This window comes from Hippoglossus stenolepis, chromosome 9 (genome assembly GCF_022539355.2).
Source record: "Hippoglossus stenolepis isolate QCI-W04-F060 chromosome 9, HSTE1.2, whole genome shotgun sequence".
Lineage (NCBI taxonomy): Eukaryota > Metazoa > Chordata > Actinopteri > Pleuronectiformes > Pleuronectidae > Hippoglossus > Hippoglossus stenolepis.
Window position 1 is genome coordinate 6,555,273 of NC_061491.1, and position 15,534 is coordinate 6,570,806.

The 15,534-nt window shown below is 43.7% G+C and overlaps 1 protein-coding gene across 8 annotated transcripts in view; it reads right to left on the reverse strand.

Annotated features, from left to right (window-relative positions):
* Positions 1-15,534, reverse strand: part of arvcfb (ARVCF delta catenin family member b) — a 236,519-nt gene that overhangs the window by 14,412 nt on the left and 206,573 nt on the right. For all 8 annotated transcript variants that reach the window (XM_047341131.1, XM_047341128.1, XM_047341127.1 and 5 more), the window contains 4 exons: positions 4,971-5,098; positions 2,485-2,635; positions 1,991-2,183; positions 62-173 (listed from right to left, as the gene is read on the reverse strand). In XM_047341131.1, coding sequence (XP_047197087.1) covers positions 62-173; positions 1,991-2,183; positions 2,485-2,635; positions 4,971-5,098 — 584 coding nt within the window. The remainder of the gene's footprint in view (positions 1-61; positions 174-1,990; positions 2,184-2,484; positions 2,636-4,970; positions 5,099-15,534) is intronic.

The following is a 15,534-nucleotide window of genomic DNA, read 5'->3' on the forward strand; positions in this document are numbered from 1 at the left end:
AAAATTCTCTAGACCAACATATATGTCAACAACAATCGTCCACGAGAGCACAGTTCTGTACCTGGAAGTGGCTCTTGTTCCAGCCGTCCTTAGTCAAAGCGTTTCTTAGCTCCTTATAGCTCCACACCGTCTGCAGCACATGGGACGCTGCCTTTGTTTCACGAGCTGATTGGCTTAAAAAAAAAGAAGAAGAAGTTAGAAATAAATGAAGGAATAACTAGAGCAATTCAAATCAGATGCCCCATCTACCCCCTGAACTCTGAGGGCTGAGTGAGCGATAGTAGCACGCCGCGGCTCCTGCTATCAATCTCTTTATTCAAAGCCTTTAAGTCCCCTGAGTGGCTCCAGGGTCTAGTTTTTAATTCATAGCCAGATGAGCGTGTATTTCCCTTCATTAGCTACCTCTGAGCCACCAGTATTAATTACAGGGGGGGTGGGGGCTCACTTCAAAGTACGTTGATCTCATAGGGCTGAGAGAAATCACAGCTATTTGGACTGTGGATGAACTATGTATATTCATGCTAGTTAGACCTGACTCTGTATGATTAATACTCCACCACAAAGTGACGAGCCTTTGAAAAGGGCTCTTAATCTTAAATGAGTAGCTTGCTGTTGTGCGACCTCACTTCATTTTGGAATGGCTAACATTATGATAATATAAGACACCTCTCGAAACAGTGTCTGTTAGTTTTCATTATCGGGTTGTTGAGGAGAACTTCGAGGAATGACTAATCACTTACTTGTATAAGCAGCCGCTTCAGAGGCGCCCTGTATAACAATGCCCTCCAGTTCTGAAAGCCTGTTAATTAATGTGTGGTGGGTAGCGGTGTGTGTGGGCTCGGGCTTGTTAGAGTGTAGTGTTGTGGTCGTCGAGCTCGGCCCATTAGAAGCACACTTCATTATCCTTCATGAATACTAATATAAAGGCTCATGATGCAAATTGCTTTCAAGGTCACACTGTAATTATCTGTACTGTATGTGTATAATGTCTCCATCCTACACTTCTGCCACAGTGTACATGAATATGAACTCATTGTTTCTGTTTGGTTCACTGACAGTAACACAGACTGTCTGACCTACGGTACAGTAGGTGATATGAGTGACTACTGTAAAGACACACAAGGGAAGTGGCCTGGCTGGAAACCCGACCAATCAATAAGCTCAGGTTTATTCATCTTCACCCCATCACACTGAGGGCACGGTCACACATCTGCAAATGTGAAGCAAATATTTGTCAGATTTCCCCAAAGTAGAACTGCCTGCGAAGCCACGCTGCGGATTTGCTTCGCCACAAGAAGCAAATGTTTTATTCGCCCCCTCGCTCACACAGATTGGAAGTGAAATGAGGAAAAGGTTTGTCACGGCTACATTCACGAATGTGTGGCCGTGGCCTGATTCTGAGCCACAATGAAACTGCTGGATCCAATCACTCTATCTAAAGTGGGGCAGGTTGCGTATGATGACCAACATAGAAGCAGTTTCGTTAACAATATAACCAATATGTTTGCCGCTTGTGTGGAGAGTTGTGTTGAATCTGCTATTTTGACAGTATTAAATGAACAGATAGCAGTATACTGCACTTACAGTGTTTGTAGATTTGATTTCATTGATCTGATCATCTATCCCATTGTCTATCCAGAGGAATTTTGGCATCGAGCCCCTTGAAATTTAAATGAAATGAGAGTTTCGAGATTCACTGGTGATGCTGGGCTACAAGAAAAAGGGCAATCGACTACACTTCACTTGACACAGTGAGTATTTGGGTGAAGTAGGCATTTGTTCAGCACCTTATTATAAAAAGGAGTTCTGCCAGTGTTGAGTGTTTAAATGTGTTAACTCATGTGTAAAAATCTGCAATTTAATCCCCCAAAAAATCAATTTACAACCTTATTTTAATTCAAAGACAATTTACCACTCTATAGAAATGGTTGTAAGCGACATTGATTGCATTTTTGGTACAATATGTGATCTACTGAAAACACAGTCTTACCTGGTCCTGTTGATGGCCACCAGCTTCTCTATGGCCTGGGCCTGGATGAGGGAGCGGGCGTTTTCCGAGCTGTCGGTGACGATCTCGTGGATGGTGTTGAGGATGGCGACCACGGTGTCCTCCTCCAGGTTCTTAGCTGGTCGCTGCTGACCGCTGGGCAGGTTGCTCACCAAGTCTCGCATGGCATAGCTTCCTGTAAGGTGAAGTTTTGTAAAGTAGGTGAGAGGGCTGAGATAATATGGTTTTATAGGCTTAATTATTCAATCTGTGTAAATCTGTATATCAGACCATGAGAGTTTTGTTTAAGTCAGACTTAAAGAAGACTGAACCTTTGTGATTTAAGAAGCCATACCCTGGTTTACTCTTTATCTTTACTCTTGTTGGTTTTACAATGGCCAAATAAAAAACAATCGTGATTTTCACTATATTTGTGATAGTTTGAATCAAAAACGATCTCTGATGTTTGTGTTGTATTAATGGCTGATGGTTCGTACCGATCAGGTCCTTGTTGCGGCGGTCGATGGACAGGTTGCGCAGGGCGATGGACACAGCTCGGACCACCTTGTCCGAGTCAGAGCGCAGCAGCTCCACCAGGATGGGAAGACCCTTCTCCTTACGCACCGTGGCTCGGATGTAGTTGGACCACTGGAGGGCAGAAGGACTGTTATGTTGTGACTCTTTTTTTTATAACGTCAACCTTAAACCTCATGTGTAGGCTGAGTGAGCGCAGGGCATCCTGTTTGACATTCATGTAGACATACAGACTCCCACCTGGGAGCTGCCCAGTATGACCACACTCCACTGGAGGAGGCAGGTCACCTCTGCAACAGTGCGGGCAGTACATTTTATTTTTTATTCCTTCACTTGGCAACTTCACGATAGCTCAGCTCTGCTCCTTGGTCTTGACTAATTCACAACATTACACAGTGGGGCTCTGAATGGACATGTGACATAATTTGTCTTAATTTAAACATCAGTAGATTTTTACTTCTCATTTTTTTGTGACATGAAACATTAAGTTTGACATAAAAGGGTCTCTCCTCTAAGTACTGATGCCCCAGAGATGTCATTAAGCAGAGGACGGGCACAGCTGAACCACCAGGTGGCAGTGGTAAGCCTTGGAAAACAGTTCAATCCTGTGATAAGAGCCAAAGCAAAGAATGAGGAGGATTAAAACAAGAAGCTCCACTATCCTCCCAAGCAGCAGGGACATGCTTTGTCCAGCCAGCACATGTGACAGTGTGAGGATGGGTTCGTGGCTGTGCAGGTTCCTGAGCTGGGCCAAGAATTCTGATCAGCTTCAACATGGAAAAAAATAAATAAATAAAAGGAAGAGAAGGATTTTTCCTCAAAATGCTCACCTTAGCTGGAAATCACTACTCTTGAATTATTCACAACAGTAAATGTGAGACACGGGGCTGGACGGTAACTCATGAAACTTAAAAAAAATCAAAAGAGTTCCAGCTAGCGAGGCCTGGTGCTGCTGACGAATTCACACGGCTGAGGGATGTGTTTACAGTCTGACACATGGGTGTTAAGAGAAGCGTTACCGCGATAATGCTGCCGTGGGCTGAATATAGCCAGTCCGCTGAAAAACATAAGTGACCGCTCTTGCCTGAGGTGCTGCGCGTCTGACAACTAACTTTCCCTGTTGATAATTCACTGTTGCCTGCGAGCCAGACAGCCTCTCAGCAACTCCACAGCCTCTCTAATTGGAATAAATGTCTGTACCTGGCTGGAGAGGTTCTCACATCATCCATCATCAGAGGCAAGAGATGAGTTTGGTGTATATTAGTTATCAAGCCCTTATCTAGTTATGGAATCCCACACAGATGGAAGGTCCTAACCAAGAAATGTATTATAGATAAACAGACTGTATCGACTATACGTCCATCTAGATATTTCTAATTCTCTTTCAATCATTTCATTTTCAAAGTGCTCAATTACTATCTTTACATGGACACCAATATTCCAATACCAATGTTAACCCATTTAAGTCAATAGTCTGAATAAGACACTGCCATGTAAACAGTATCATCAAATTAAAGCTAGGGTCGGTAATACTGGTAAAGCTAGCAAGAGCAGGTTACAATATGCAGACGATACATCCCACCCCTTCCCAACGTGTCAAAGCTATGCCGACAGGAACTTGCACTGCCTGACAGGTACTAGAAGCTGAGTTTTCCTTGACCACCTCAGGAACGTCTGGCTATCATCTCTGCATCAGCGGTGTAGGTCTCTCCGGCTGAAGGCTCCAGTCATGCGCAGTGAGAGCACGGGCAGGCAGGTCAGTTAGTGATGGACACGTACGACAGTTGATCATTTCATTCCGACTGAATGTTGACTACAGTCCTGCGAGGACACTAGATTTTTTTTCAGGCAAATACATTTTTTGATGGCTATTGGGGTGTGAAGCAGTTTCCTCAAGTAATATAACTAACCAACCCAACCTTTAAGACATATGGATTATTTTGAACCAACTCCTACTTCTTAATTCATCTTAAACAGGAATATGAATGGAATATTTTATTACCAATTAATGTAAACACCAAAATCTAAATAATTTCTTATTCAGAATTAAGGTCAATAGTCAGAATATTGCTTTCCTTTGCTGATATCTGGCTGTTATGATCTTCTAATATTGGCAGAGCATTTTTCATTTTTCAGTCCCCAACCATCCTAGCAATAGGTTTTTGATGGACTTTACTATGTGAGCGAGCTGCTGTCTGGTTCATTTGTGCCTCTGTCTTGAATTTACTTCTCCTTAAACAGTTGCAACATGGTTTGTAGAAACACAGTCGATTTACACCTTGTGGCAATGACTCTAAGAACCTCTGCAGGTAGTTCTTGTTGTTCTAATCCTACTTGAGTCCAGGTACTTTTGTTTCGAATTAATCCAAATATCTGAATGATGAGGACGGAAGCAAACACAATGCAATATATTCATAAAAAATTTAAAAAACAGCCCTGTAAGACTCACAGTCCACTGTCCAGCGCTGAGATTTTGCAGAGCCCCGGCAGCGGCCTCCAAGGTGTTGTAGTTCTGGCTCTCCGTCAGCAGAGACAGGTACAGCCTCACCACTTCCGGCTGATACAGCAGCTCAAAGCCTGCAGGGGAATACACAGAGACACACACACACACACACACACACACACACACACACAGCTACTTGTTAGACTCCCTGGCAAGACAGACAGGCCAATTAGGCTGTGTGAACATTCGGACAGTACAGGGCCAAGGTTTCTCAGACCGTGGGGAGAGTTCTTCAGCACGAAGAAACTGTTAAGAAGCTTGGGTCTGATAACTGCGGACGACCATGACTCGCGCCACAAAATTTCTACCAGTTTCAGTGGAATCGCACACAATTTGACTGTATGGAGAGCTGGTGGTGTCCACTGGTTCCACAGTAGTCTGCAACACCTTTAATACAAAATACTGAAGCATTGTCTAGTATGTTTCTGCATAGTAATACTGAAGCATTATGAACGAGGTGAACACAAGAGGGAGACGTGTTGGATCCAACAGCTCTGACCAATCCCAGAGTGTTTTATGAGGAGGTTTATCTCATGAGCACCAAGAACATTCCCCCACAGTCAATCAGTAGGCCTCCCTCTAATGGAAATGTAATTACATTATCAGCCATTAGACAGTGCAGACGCAGGGAGAGATGGAGGCGTCACATCTCAACAGATCATATTCATTCATTTGTGTTTTGTACAGACAGGTGTGTCACTAAGTGCTTTTTTAAGGGATCAACAGGAATTCAATTAAAAAGGTCAGAGCATGGATATTTCTTCTGTTAAGGTCATTTTCTGCTGGTCACATATCTGGAGGGACTTGTACATTTTTTATGGAGGGATGCATCACCCCACAGGAAGCAAGGACGTCTCAGATTTCAGGAGCTACCCCACGACTGTGATGATCTACAAAGGCACATTTTGATGGTGTTTTAGTGTTCAGGTTCTCTTTTACATCAATGCTGAGAAATATTATTGAATAGGCACTGACTGAGTTAACATGCGTACGATATTAAACTTATCCACCACTTTGGCTAATGTTGTGCTGTCAAAGCCACGAGTCAGAACCAAGACACAGTGGATGAAGATGCACGGTTCAGTGACACCGAATGGAGAGAAAATGACCGTAAGAAGAGTGCATCCTATTACTGGCTGTGTATCACAGTTGAACCGTTCATGAGACAGGAGGAACCAACATTGTTTGTGTTAATGCTTCATCACATGGCTGAAGCCACTCCTGGGCAGGAAGTCGGCAGAGGTCAGAAACCAGGAAAAGATGTATACATGCATAAGTATCCTGGTTTAAAAAATCTTATTTCTCAAAATGATAAGAATAATATGAATAAGAGCTTATCCAGGATTGTGAAATTGGGATATTTCCATGATGGGACGTTTATGTCATTAAGGAAACGTTATAATTCCAAAACCGCATTGTAACTGGGATACTAGTGCACACGTAAAGTTCGACAGCACAACGTAAAGTATGTCTTTAGAGTAAGGCCGACATTAGACTTCTAGTTATACTTCTTTGGAGACCTCTTGGAGGAGTGCCTGCACAGTTGGTGGCCTTCTTGTATAGTAGCTGTGTGAACAAATTGAAGGTTACATGTACCCTTGTGTACTTGAAAATGTGATAAGTATAACACGAGCTTCAGTTATGGAAACGAAGCCAGAGTTAAGGCTTCAACAGCGGCACAGTTCTCTATTACTCACTTAGGCTTTAAAATTCGTCTGCTGCCTGGATCACAACTTAGCTGATGCTTTGAAACTAGTGGCTAAAACGGTCTTTTACAGAAATACCATTTTACCAACAGCTTCCTCCCTATCCTCTACAAGATCCTTTTTCTATCCATCTAGGCTCAAATTAAAGAAAATATATCCCACTGTTTCTTCCCATATCTTCTGAGGCCAGTATTTCCAAGGTTCTATTTGAAAACTCCTGTATTATGTGGGGAAGGATACATGGTAACACTGTTTGATTGATGCACAAGGGCTGACGAGGCCCTAACTGCATTTTTGAGATGTTGAAACAGAGAATCTTTTTTAATATAAGTGTGACTTGGGTCTGAATATAAAAGTGTAAATAAAAACCCCTGAGAGGCAATCCTAAGGGTAAGAGCTGCTTTTTTATCGACTTACTTTTTCCATAAAAGAAAACAGTGGAGGAGGGAACATTTTTGAGGTTGGGAAATACAACTGAAACACACAAACTGACAGTTGTGTCTCCAACTCCACATCTCACGCCCATAATTTACAGAGAGCCAAAGCCTGGGTGCACTCTGCGATTGCCAGATTCAGACACAGCAACATAGTTGTTAACACTCCAAAGGGCCGGTTTACATCCCCGTGGCGTTTACCCTCCAGATCACGCCAAGCCTGCTTTAGAATGCGTGTGGGAGGAACCGCCAGGCCGGGAGGATGTGACTGTGCTGCTTGAGAGATCTTCTGTTTACAAAGAAGCAGCAGAGGCAGGAGTCGTCATGCACAAGCTCCTGGTTGTAACCATATGTAAAAACATGACTCACATCAATAGGTTTTCTCAGGGATGACGCAAGAGGGGAGAGTCTGCAAACCAGACACTCAGCAACATTCTGCACGCTGCTCAGATTTCTGGGCCTACTGGGTGCACACTCAGCAAACTACAGACCATCCTGCACACAGTCCTGTTGATACACAATTTATCTCCAGGGCAGATTCTGTCTGCACCAAATGTTGAACCTTTGTTTGCCAAGTTTGCCTGCATGCGCTCCAAGACTCTAAGTCTATTTCGTCTCTATCAGCAAAGCCCAATTTTTCATCTTGTAATTCCTGGGGTTTTAGTTTGACAACCAACTAAAGCAACTTATGACCATTGGCCTTTTACAAATGAGCAACCTAAGACAAAAAAAAGATCTGTTCTGCTCAACTAAGGAGGACGGGATTGGAGGGATATTCACTGGGCCTTTAACCTTATTCCAGTATCCTTACTGATATTTCTCCCTGGTGCCAGAGAATATCTCTACCACAGCTTTCACTCAGCGTCCTTATAACTGAGGCTCTGAATGCCTCAAATCCCCCCTAATAGCACTGGCCAGGTAAAGCAAGCACATGCCCTTGTGTTGTTGATGTCGTTATCTGTTAGAATTTTTGGTCCAGTAGTTTCCTGTTTGTTAGGCAGATTTACAATTCAGAGGAGGAGATGAGCTGTCAGTGTGACATGACCTTTGCTTTGCTCAGGGCAGCCCTATATTCTGTGACAGACTGCAAACAAGCTGAGATTACGTAAATACGGATGTATCAGGCAGTGTGGTACGGAGGGTTTGTGAGTGGGCTTCGGTGAGAATAGAGCACAACAGCTGCCCACTTCTGAACTATCATTGCTAGAGTGCTATATGGTGATGGAATAGTATTTATCTACCAAAGTTGACATAATTATAAGTAAAAGTCCTGTATTTGACATTTTTTGCTTTAGTAAAATTTGCAGCATTGACTTAAAGCTGGTTCACTCTCACTACACTCATCATCTCCTTTACTGCTTATCCATTGACTTTTGCTTGTGGAGAGGGAGCCCATTCCAGCTGGGATTGGGCGAGAGGTGGGCTACACCCGAAACAGGTTGCCAGCATAACACAGGGCCAACATACAGATACAAACAACCATTTACACTCACATTCACACCTACAGTCAATGTAGAGTCTTCACTTAACCTTACATGTCTTTGGACTGTGTACCCAAAGAAAACCCATGTGAACGTGCAAAATGAATGTTAACTTCACACTAGTTCCCCAATAATGTAAATATTCAAAACACAGCAATTAGTAAAATACAGTAAATGTATTATTTAGTTATGATCCATCACTGTCATAAACTTCTGCATGAATGAGCAAACGGCCTCCAACCACCTCAAACATACACAAACACAATGATAAATATAATCTATGAGTCAATACATTAAAGTGTAAATAAACTCCCATTGAGCTCAGCCCAGCGCGTCTATTTCCCCTGCTCACACTGAATATTGGTGGCAAACATCATACAGCACTGTGGCCTCGTTTAAGGACTCCTGCTGAGCTCTGCTTCATAACTAGTATGGAGGGATAGACACACACACACACACACACACACACACACACACACACACACACACACACAAATACAAATAGGCACATTCACTAACATATGCACAAAATGCTCTGGAGATCTAAGCTCATCCCTAAATGAGGTGAGAGGGGAGGGGCAGCGGGTTATTCTTCAAAGCAGAAGACGACGGTGACGACTCCCGCAATTAGCGCCCGCGCGCTGAAGAGACGAGGCTTTGTGGCGCTGCAGTAAATGGAAACTGGGTTAAAAACAAAGTTATGTTGAAGCGATTGAGTGATGCTCAGCACAGAGCTAAAGAATGAATACGCCTCAAGCAGCTTCATTATTGACTGCAATTAAAGACAATGTGTAGTAATGTAACAGGCTGATAAATGATACAGATTACCTGATGGGTGAGGAAGGGACACACACACACACACACACACACACACACACACACACACACACACACACACACACACACACACACACACACACACACACACACACACACACACACACACACACACACACACACACACACACCTCTCAGTCTTACTCCAGAATAGTTGGCTGCATTCATGCGGAACTGGATACACATACATACACACACACACACACACACCACCCTGGCCCAAGCATGTCAAAAAGTGATGTTCATCGATCCCGTATGCCTACATCACGTCCAGGGTCTCTTCCTGCCTCTAAACAAGTGTTGCACTTTCTCCATTTAGTCGGTGCTCCCTTTCCAGGACACTTACATCATACAGCACTTCCATGGAATCAAGGGTACATGATGGCGTATCACTTTCTACAACTCATAGGGGACTTTTACAGAAACATAAGAGGACTGGAGAGAGAGATGTAGGAAGATAAAGAGAATGGCATATGTAAAAATAAAAAAACAGCTGAAATAATTACGTAATTTAGAGTTTGATGCTGTAATGTAAAATTTGGATAGTCTTAATTTGAATTTATTCAGAATTTCTAAATTTTTTGGACTCAATGTGTAGGATATACTGATGTCATTCAGGAGCATTCTTTGGACATGTTTACAGCACATACGTCTCAGTTTGGACTTTTAAGGAAGACGCTGCCTCTTGCCTCATCTGTGTGCGTCCGGCATAAACCAACTACACAACAGAGATGCATGGTCTTTCTCCACAGGGCATTAACATTAAAAAAGGTGTAGTTGCAGTACATGAGGGGGTCATTTTCTGTTCATCAGAGTGCTGTATGTATGGCTGCATGTAAACAGGAACATTAGTGGAATGTACATTGTCATATTAGAGATGCACAATCAGCTTATTTGGGGAATTATATTTCTTGGAATGAGGGCAAAAAGACTTTGTGCATGATTGTTGAACTTTCCAGGTAAGACAGATTCATGGAAAGCTAAGTACAAAAAAGAGAATACAAATACTTTTAGAGCAGTGCTGACCAGAGGGTTACATTCTCTTCCAAAAAGAGGCTGCATAAATAAAGTAAATGAGTCCATTCCGTTGGGAAGGTCTGGTGTCGTCAAGTCTTCAGTCTCATTCCACATCTGAAACTCATGCTCATTTAACCCTGCCAGCCCCCTTTTCATGTAGGAGTGTCTTTATGTAAGTACACACAGACACATGGGAAGAGTGCTACAGTGCTAATGAAGACTTTTTGCGGGGCACAGACACAGCAGGGCGATGGCTAAAAAAGCACATCATTAAAAGTAGTGTGCCACTGTTGTAATAATGGTCATGACTCTTTCAGCTTCATTAAAAACCAAAAGGTGAGCGATAGAGCCACACAAACAAAACAAGTAAATTGGCAGGGGTTAGCGGGGGCCCTCTGTGTGTGTGTGGTATGTATTTGTGTGTGTGCGCTAATGCTGCTTGGAAGAGTACCAGATGGATTGAGTTCAAAAACAGGGCCAGTGCATTCAATTCACTCCGGAGTAGCTCACTGGGTCACATTATGTTTCTAATCAGAAGAGCGACGAGTAAATGCTCAAATGAAAAGCTTCATTTGTCCACGTTTATAAAATAGCTGCAAATTGATCGAGAAATGACACGTTTTTATTACTACTGCTGTGTTATGATTCGTCTCTTCTGGGGGAAACACATTTACATAGATTTTGCTGAAGGGTTATTGTATGCATGCAAATATCCACAGGGTTGGATGCAATTGATGTTTGATGTCCATTCTACAGTGTGAGTACAGCTGGGAGAGGATCAACCAGCGAATGAGACGTTTGAATTCCATTTCTATGCTAGAGATGCATTTTAAATCAGGTGTGAATCAGGGTCAGTTATGAGTTGCATGTTAATGCCGAGTATAAATCACAGAAAAGTACACTTAATTGAAATTCTCTTTCCGCCGCTCCACCTGGTGTAATTTCTGTTGTGGCGAATCCATTGTGAAAATCTACTCCTCCTTAAAGGTCACACAGAAAACTAACATGCTTTGCAAATAGAATTTGACCCACGTTTAGTTGATTTAAAACATGCAAGTGTCCTCATTCTCAGAGAACATGTGATGGAGGCTCACTCCCCATTCTCTGCACAGCCCTCCTGATAGATTTCGACCAGAGCCAAAACAGAGAGCACTGCCAGGCTGCAAAGGCTGTTCACCCTCCATTCACCCCGCCACACTGACAGGGTTCAGGAGTCAGAGCTTCATTCTCTCTTCTCATCCTCAGTTGGCCCATGCCACACATTGGCATCTCTATGAGTAGCCCCGGGGCAGCACACATTAGCATACCCTCACGGTGTATTGGCCTTAGTTTGTTGGATATTGAAAAAGGGAGGCAGAAGGTGGCAACTGGCTGGCCCTTCTCTTGGACAGCATACCATGTGATGGGGTGGATGGAGAGTGGCGAGAGGGAGATGGTGAAAGAAACATGGCACAGATGGCACAAAGGGAATATGCAGCACAGGAGCTTCTGTCCTTCCATCTTTGCCATTTCACGACAGGGGTCCTGCTCCGGCACAACCGAATGTCTGGCCAATGAAAGCTTGTTTCCTACCGTTTAGCACAATAGGAGCCTTTTCAGCGAGCTGCCTCTGCAGTGACAGGGGAGTGCTTCCTCTTTCCTGTGCTGACAAGCCAGCGAAGTCCTGCTGTGGGCTTTTAGTCCAGACAGGACGAATCAACACCGGTAGCAAAAAAACATGCCGTCAAAGTGACACTGAATTGTCTGTCCAAGCGCTCCTTTAACAAAGTCCCCTGAACAACCCCTGAACTTTGGATGGAAAAACAGAGCCAGTGGGTCTCTCAGTGTTGAGCCCCAGTTGTATTAGGTTTTTCTGTGGCTGGCTCAAGAATGTGCCTCGCAGCTATCCAGCCTCTCAGTGGATCAACAGGAATAATGCTCCGGTTGTTTGTTCCTACTGCTAATGTGATAGTGTTCCAGGGCCTGAGGTGGAGGTGTTGGTTTATATTAGAATCTCAGGTGTCAGCTGAAGATATTATTTCCCTTTGGGTGAGAAAACATATTGACAACATATGTCACTTTTCACGTTGTGTGGTGTGTGAAAAAGCCTGTCATCTTTGCTGCTGTTCAACAAATGGCTTTCAAAGTTAATGTCGCCTAATGTTTCGACACAGTTGTCGGATAGAACAGAGCTCCTGTCTGTGCATGCTGCCACACAGGGGACTCGTGATGTACAAGCTCCGTCTCACAGTTTATACTGTGACCACGTGCTGCTATACTTCCAGGTCTATTTTATTTACCACTTTGTTGGACTGTTCATGTGCACTCAAATCTGAATCGCTTTGGTATCTGCTATCAGCGACAGCTCCAGATAAACCTGTGAAATGGTCTCATATGAATCGGCATTAGACGGGCAGGTGTCATCTTCGGCTGCCCGTGATGTGAAATCACTCAAGTTATAAACATGAAAATGTTTCCCATCACACAAGATGTGAATCCAGCTTCAGAATCTACATCAGACTGGTCAACAGTTCACAAACTCAGCCATGAAGCTGCAGGAGAGTCAGAGAGGAGGAGTCAGGCTAAACCACACAGACCGATTGCAGATACATGTCTGGACCATTAATTTGGCTGCAGATGGAGCCTGCTCCTCTACTGATTACATTTATTTTCTTCTTTCCCTTTCTCTTTCTTGCGTCTCCCCTTTCTTGCTTTCTCGAGCTATCTTTTATTCCTGTGTCCCTCTCATAACCTCCCATATCTCCACCAAAACCGATCTATCTGCCTACTGAATATGTAGAGATGAAAGAGTACATGATGGTAACACTAGGGGTTGCTATGGAAACCCACTCTCCATCACCTCTAAATCATTCAATGTTCTTATGAGACAGTTGGACCGGCAACAGCCAAACAAGGAAAGGGAACATAATGCTTTCCCATCTGCACAATATATACTATACTATAACTTGTTCATTTAGATGACAATGTATGTAAATACAGACCTTTCTCATCCTTAAGTACAATTCCCATAATTCCACAGCAGCTGGCCAAAAAGCTGGCCTGGAGGCTGCAATTAGTGGCCAAGCCCTGCTTATGCCCCGTGTAGGTTTGTGTTTAGCAGCAGCTTCCTGAGACACTCAGCGGAGAGACGTGTGTGAGTGAGTGAGTGTGTGAGAGAGAGAGAGCGAGAGGGAGGAGTGTTTCGGCATCACCTTGAGTGCCTGCTCTCTTTACTCAGGCAAGTCACGTCCTCATCCAGACACAAACGAAACTAGAAGCTCAGGCAAGGCAACAGCAAGAAGCTGCCAGAGAAAGAGATAGACGGGCAGAAGTACAGAGAGATAGAGAGAAGGATAAAGAGCGATAGAGAAACAAAGAGAAAGAGAGAGGGGGGAGCTCACAGAGAAAAGCTGTTGTGGGCGGCAGACAGCGTTTCCTATTTCCTGTTTGGCAGTATAGTTGTTCACCTGAGCCTGAGAGGCTGAAAAACGAGCTTAAGTTGTCAGGATGGTGTCGTACTCCACAAATTCCAACTTACAGTTGATTTCCAAAATGCTACATGTCCTCTTCACAACTGAGAGGAGAGGAGAGGAGAGGAGAGGAGAGGAGAGGAGAGGGGTGGTAGGAGGGTGAGGAGAATTAAGAGGAAGACAAGAGGACAAAAACAAAGTGACAGAGATAGAAAAGCTGGTGACCAGGGAGCAGGGAAGTAAAGAATAATACAGTTGGTGAGAGAGAGGGAAAGGATGAAATGGAAGGAGTCAAAGGGAGACAGAAGGAGGGAATCGTGACTGAGTGGATTTGAGCTATGAGGGTTGTACGGTGTATAGGACAGCTGTCTGGTAAATAGTCCACAGAGATGACTGGATCATGTCAGGGAAACCAGACAGTGAACACGAGGAAAGAAAGAAGAGAAAAGAAACAAAGCCATCTACAGTCTACCCTGAGAAAAACTGATGCAATGCAGCACAAGCTGAATGATACGCTCAGTAGTTTGGGGAGGGGGTAGCGAGGTTGTCCTCAGGTGTGAAGTCTTTGGGAATAAGCTCAGATAATCTTGTGGCCTGATGGCGAGTGTGTGTGTGTGTGTGTGTGTGTGTGTGTGTGTGTGTGTGTGTGTGTGTGTGTGTGTGTGTGTGTGTGTGTGTGTGTGTGTGTGTGTGTGTGTGTGTGTGTGTGTGTGTGTGTATGTGTGATATGGCAATGACTGTAATGAAGACTAGAGATAAAGGCCTTAGACTGAAGACTCTTAGGAGGTGCACGGTGACCTAGCATTAGACAGCATTACCTGATTCTCTTAATCCTAAAAGCCTTTTGTCTCCAAGGTGAAAATGTACATTGTGCAAATGACATAAACTAAGCAATCAAACAGGGTAAAATGAAACTACCTTACTGATATCATAACTGCAGTCATATTCTTTTTTGTGTGCTCGTCAGCAGTGCTTCTCTTCTTGAGGTTCAACGGCTCGCCTATTTACTCCATGTGCCGCACACGGTTCACAGCTAAATAGATATTTCACCATAGTTTCAATGTCCATATCTGTTGAATATGTTACAAACAATTATCTGAAACCATTTCTGTACCTGCTTCAAAGTAAAAACACCCTAGTGTTCTGTTGACTGACTTTTATCTCACAGGACTGGAAGATGCACGGCTCATCCCGTAGAGTCCTGGTTTTTAGTTGAGTACATATTTTTATTCCAAGAAATACATTAGTCCTACCAGAAACTTTGTGCAAAAGCTCCACAGCTGACAGGAAGCAGAGCAATCCCCCAACACAACAGATCAGCAACGCAGCCGTCATCACTGCGCACACATCTAGTGTGGTTCCATTCTCAAAAGCAAATATTGTGTGCAGGTAAAAGGATGTGGATGGTGGACCAGTTTCCTGCTCGATGGTGATTGGCTGCCAGCTGCCTGGGAGATATAACAAACCAAGATGGCGAAGCTGGGTGACAGACGAATGCACACACCTTTCCATCCTCCTTCAACGACCAACTAGCCACACACCAAACAATTGTTAATCACTGAGTTTGTAACCTTGATAAAAAGAAG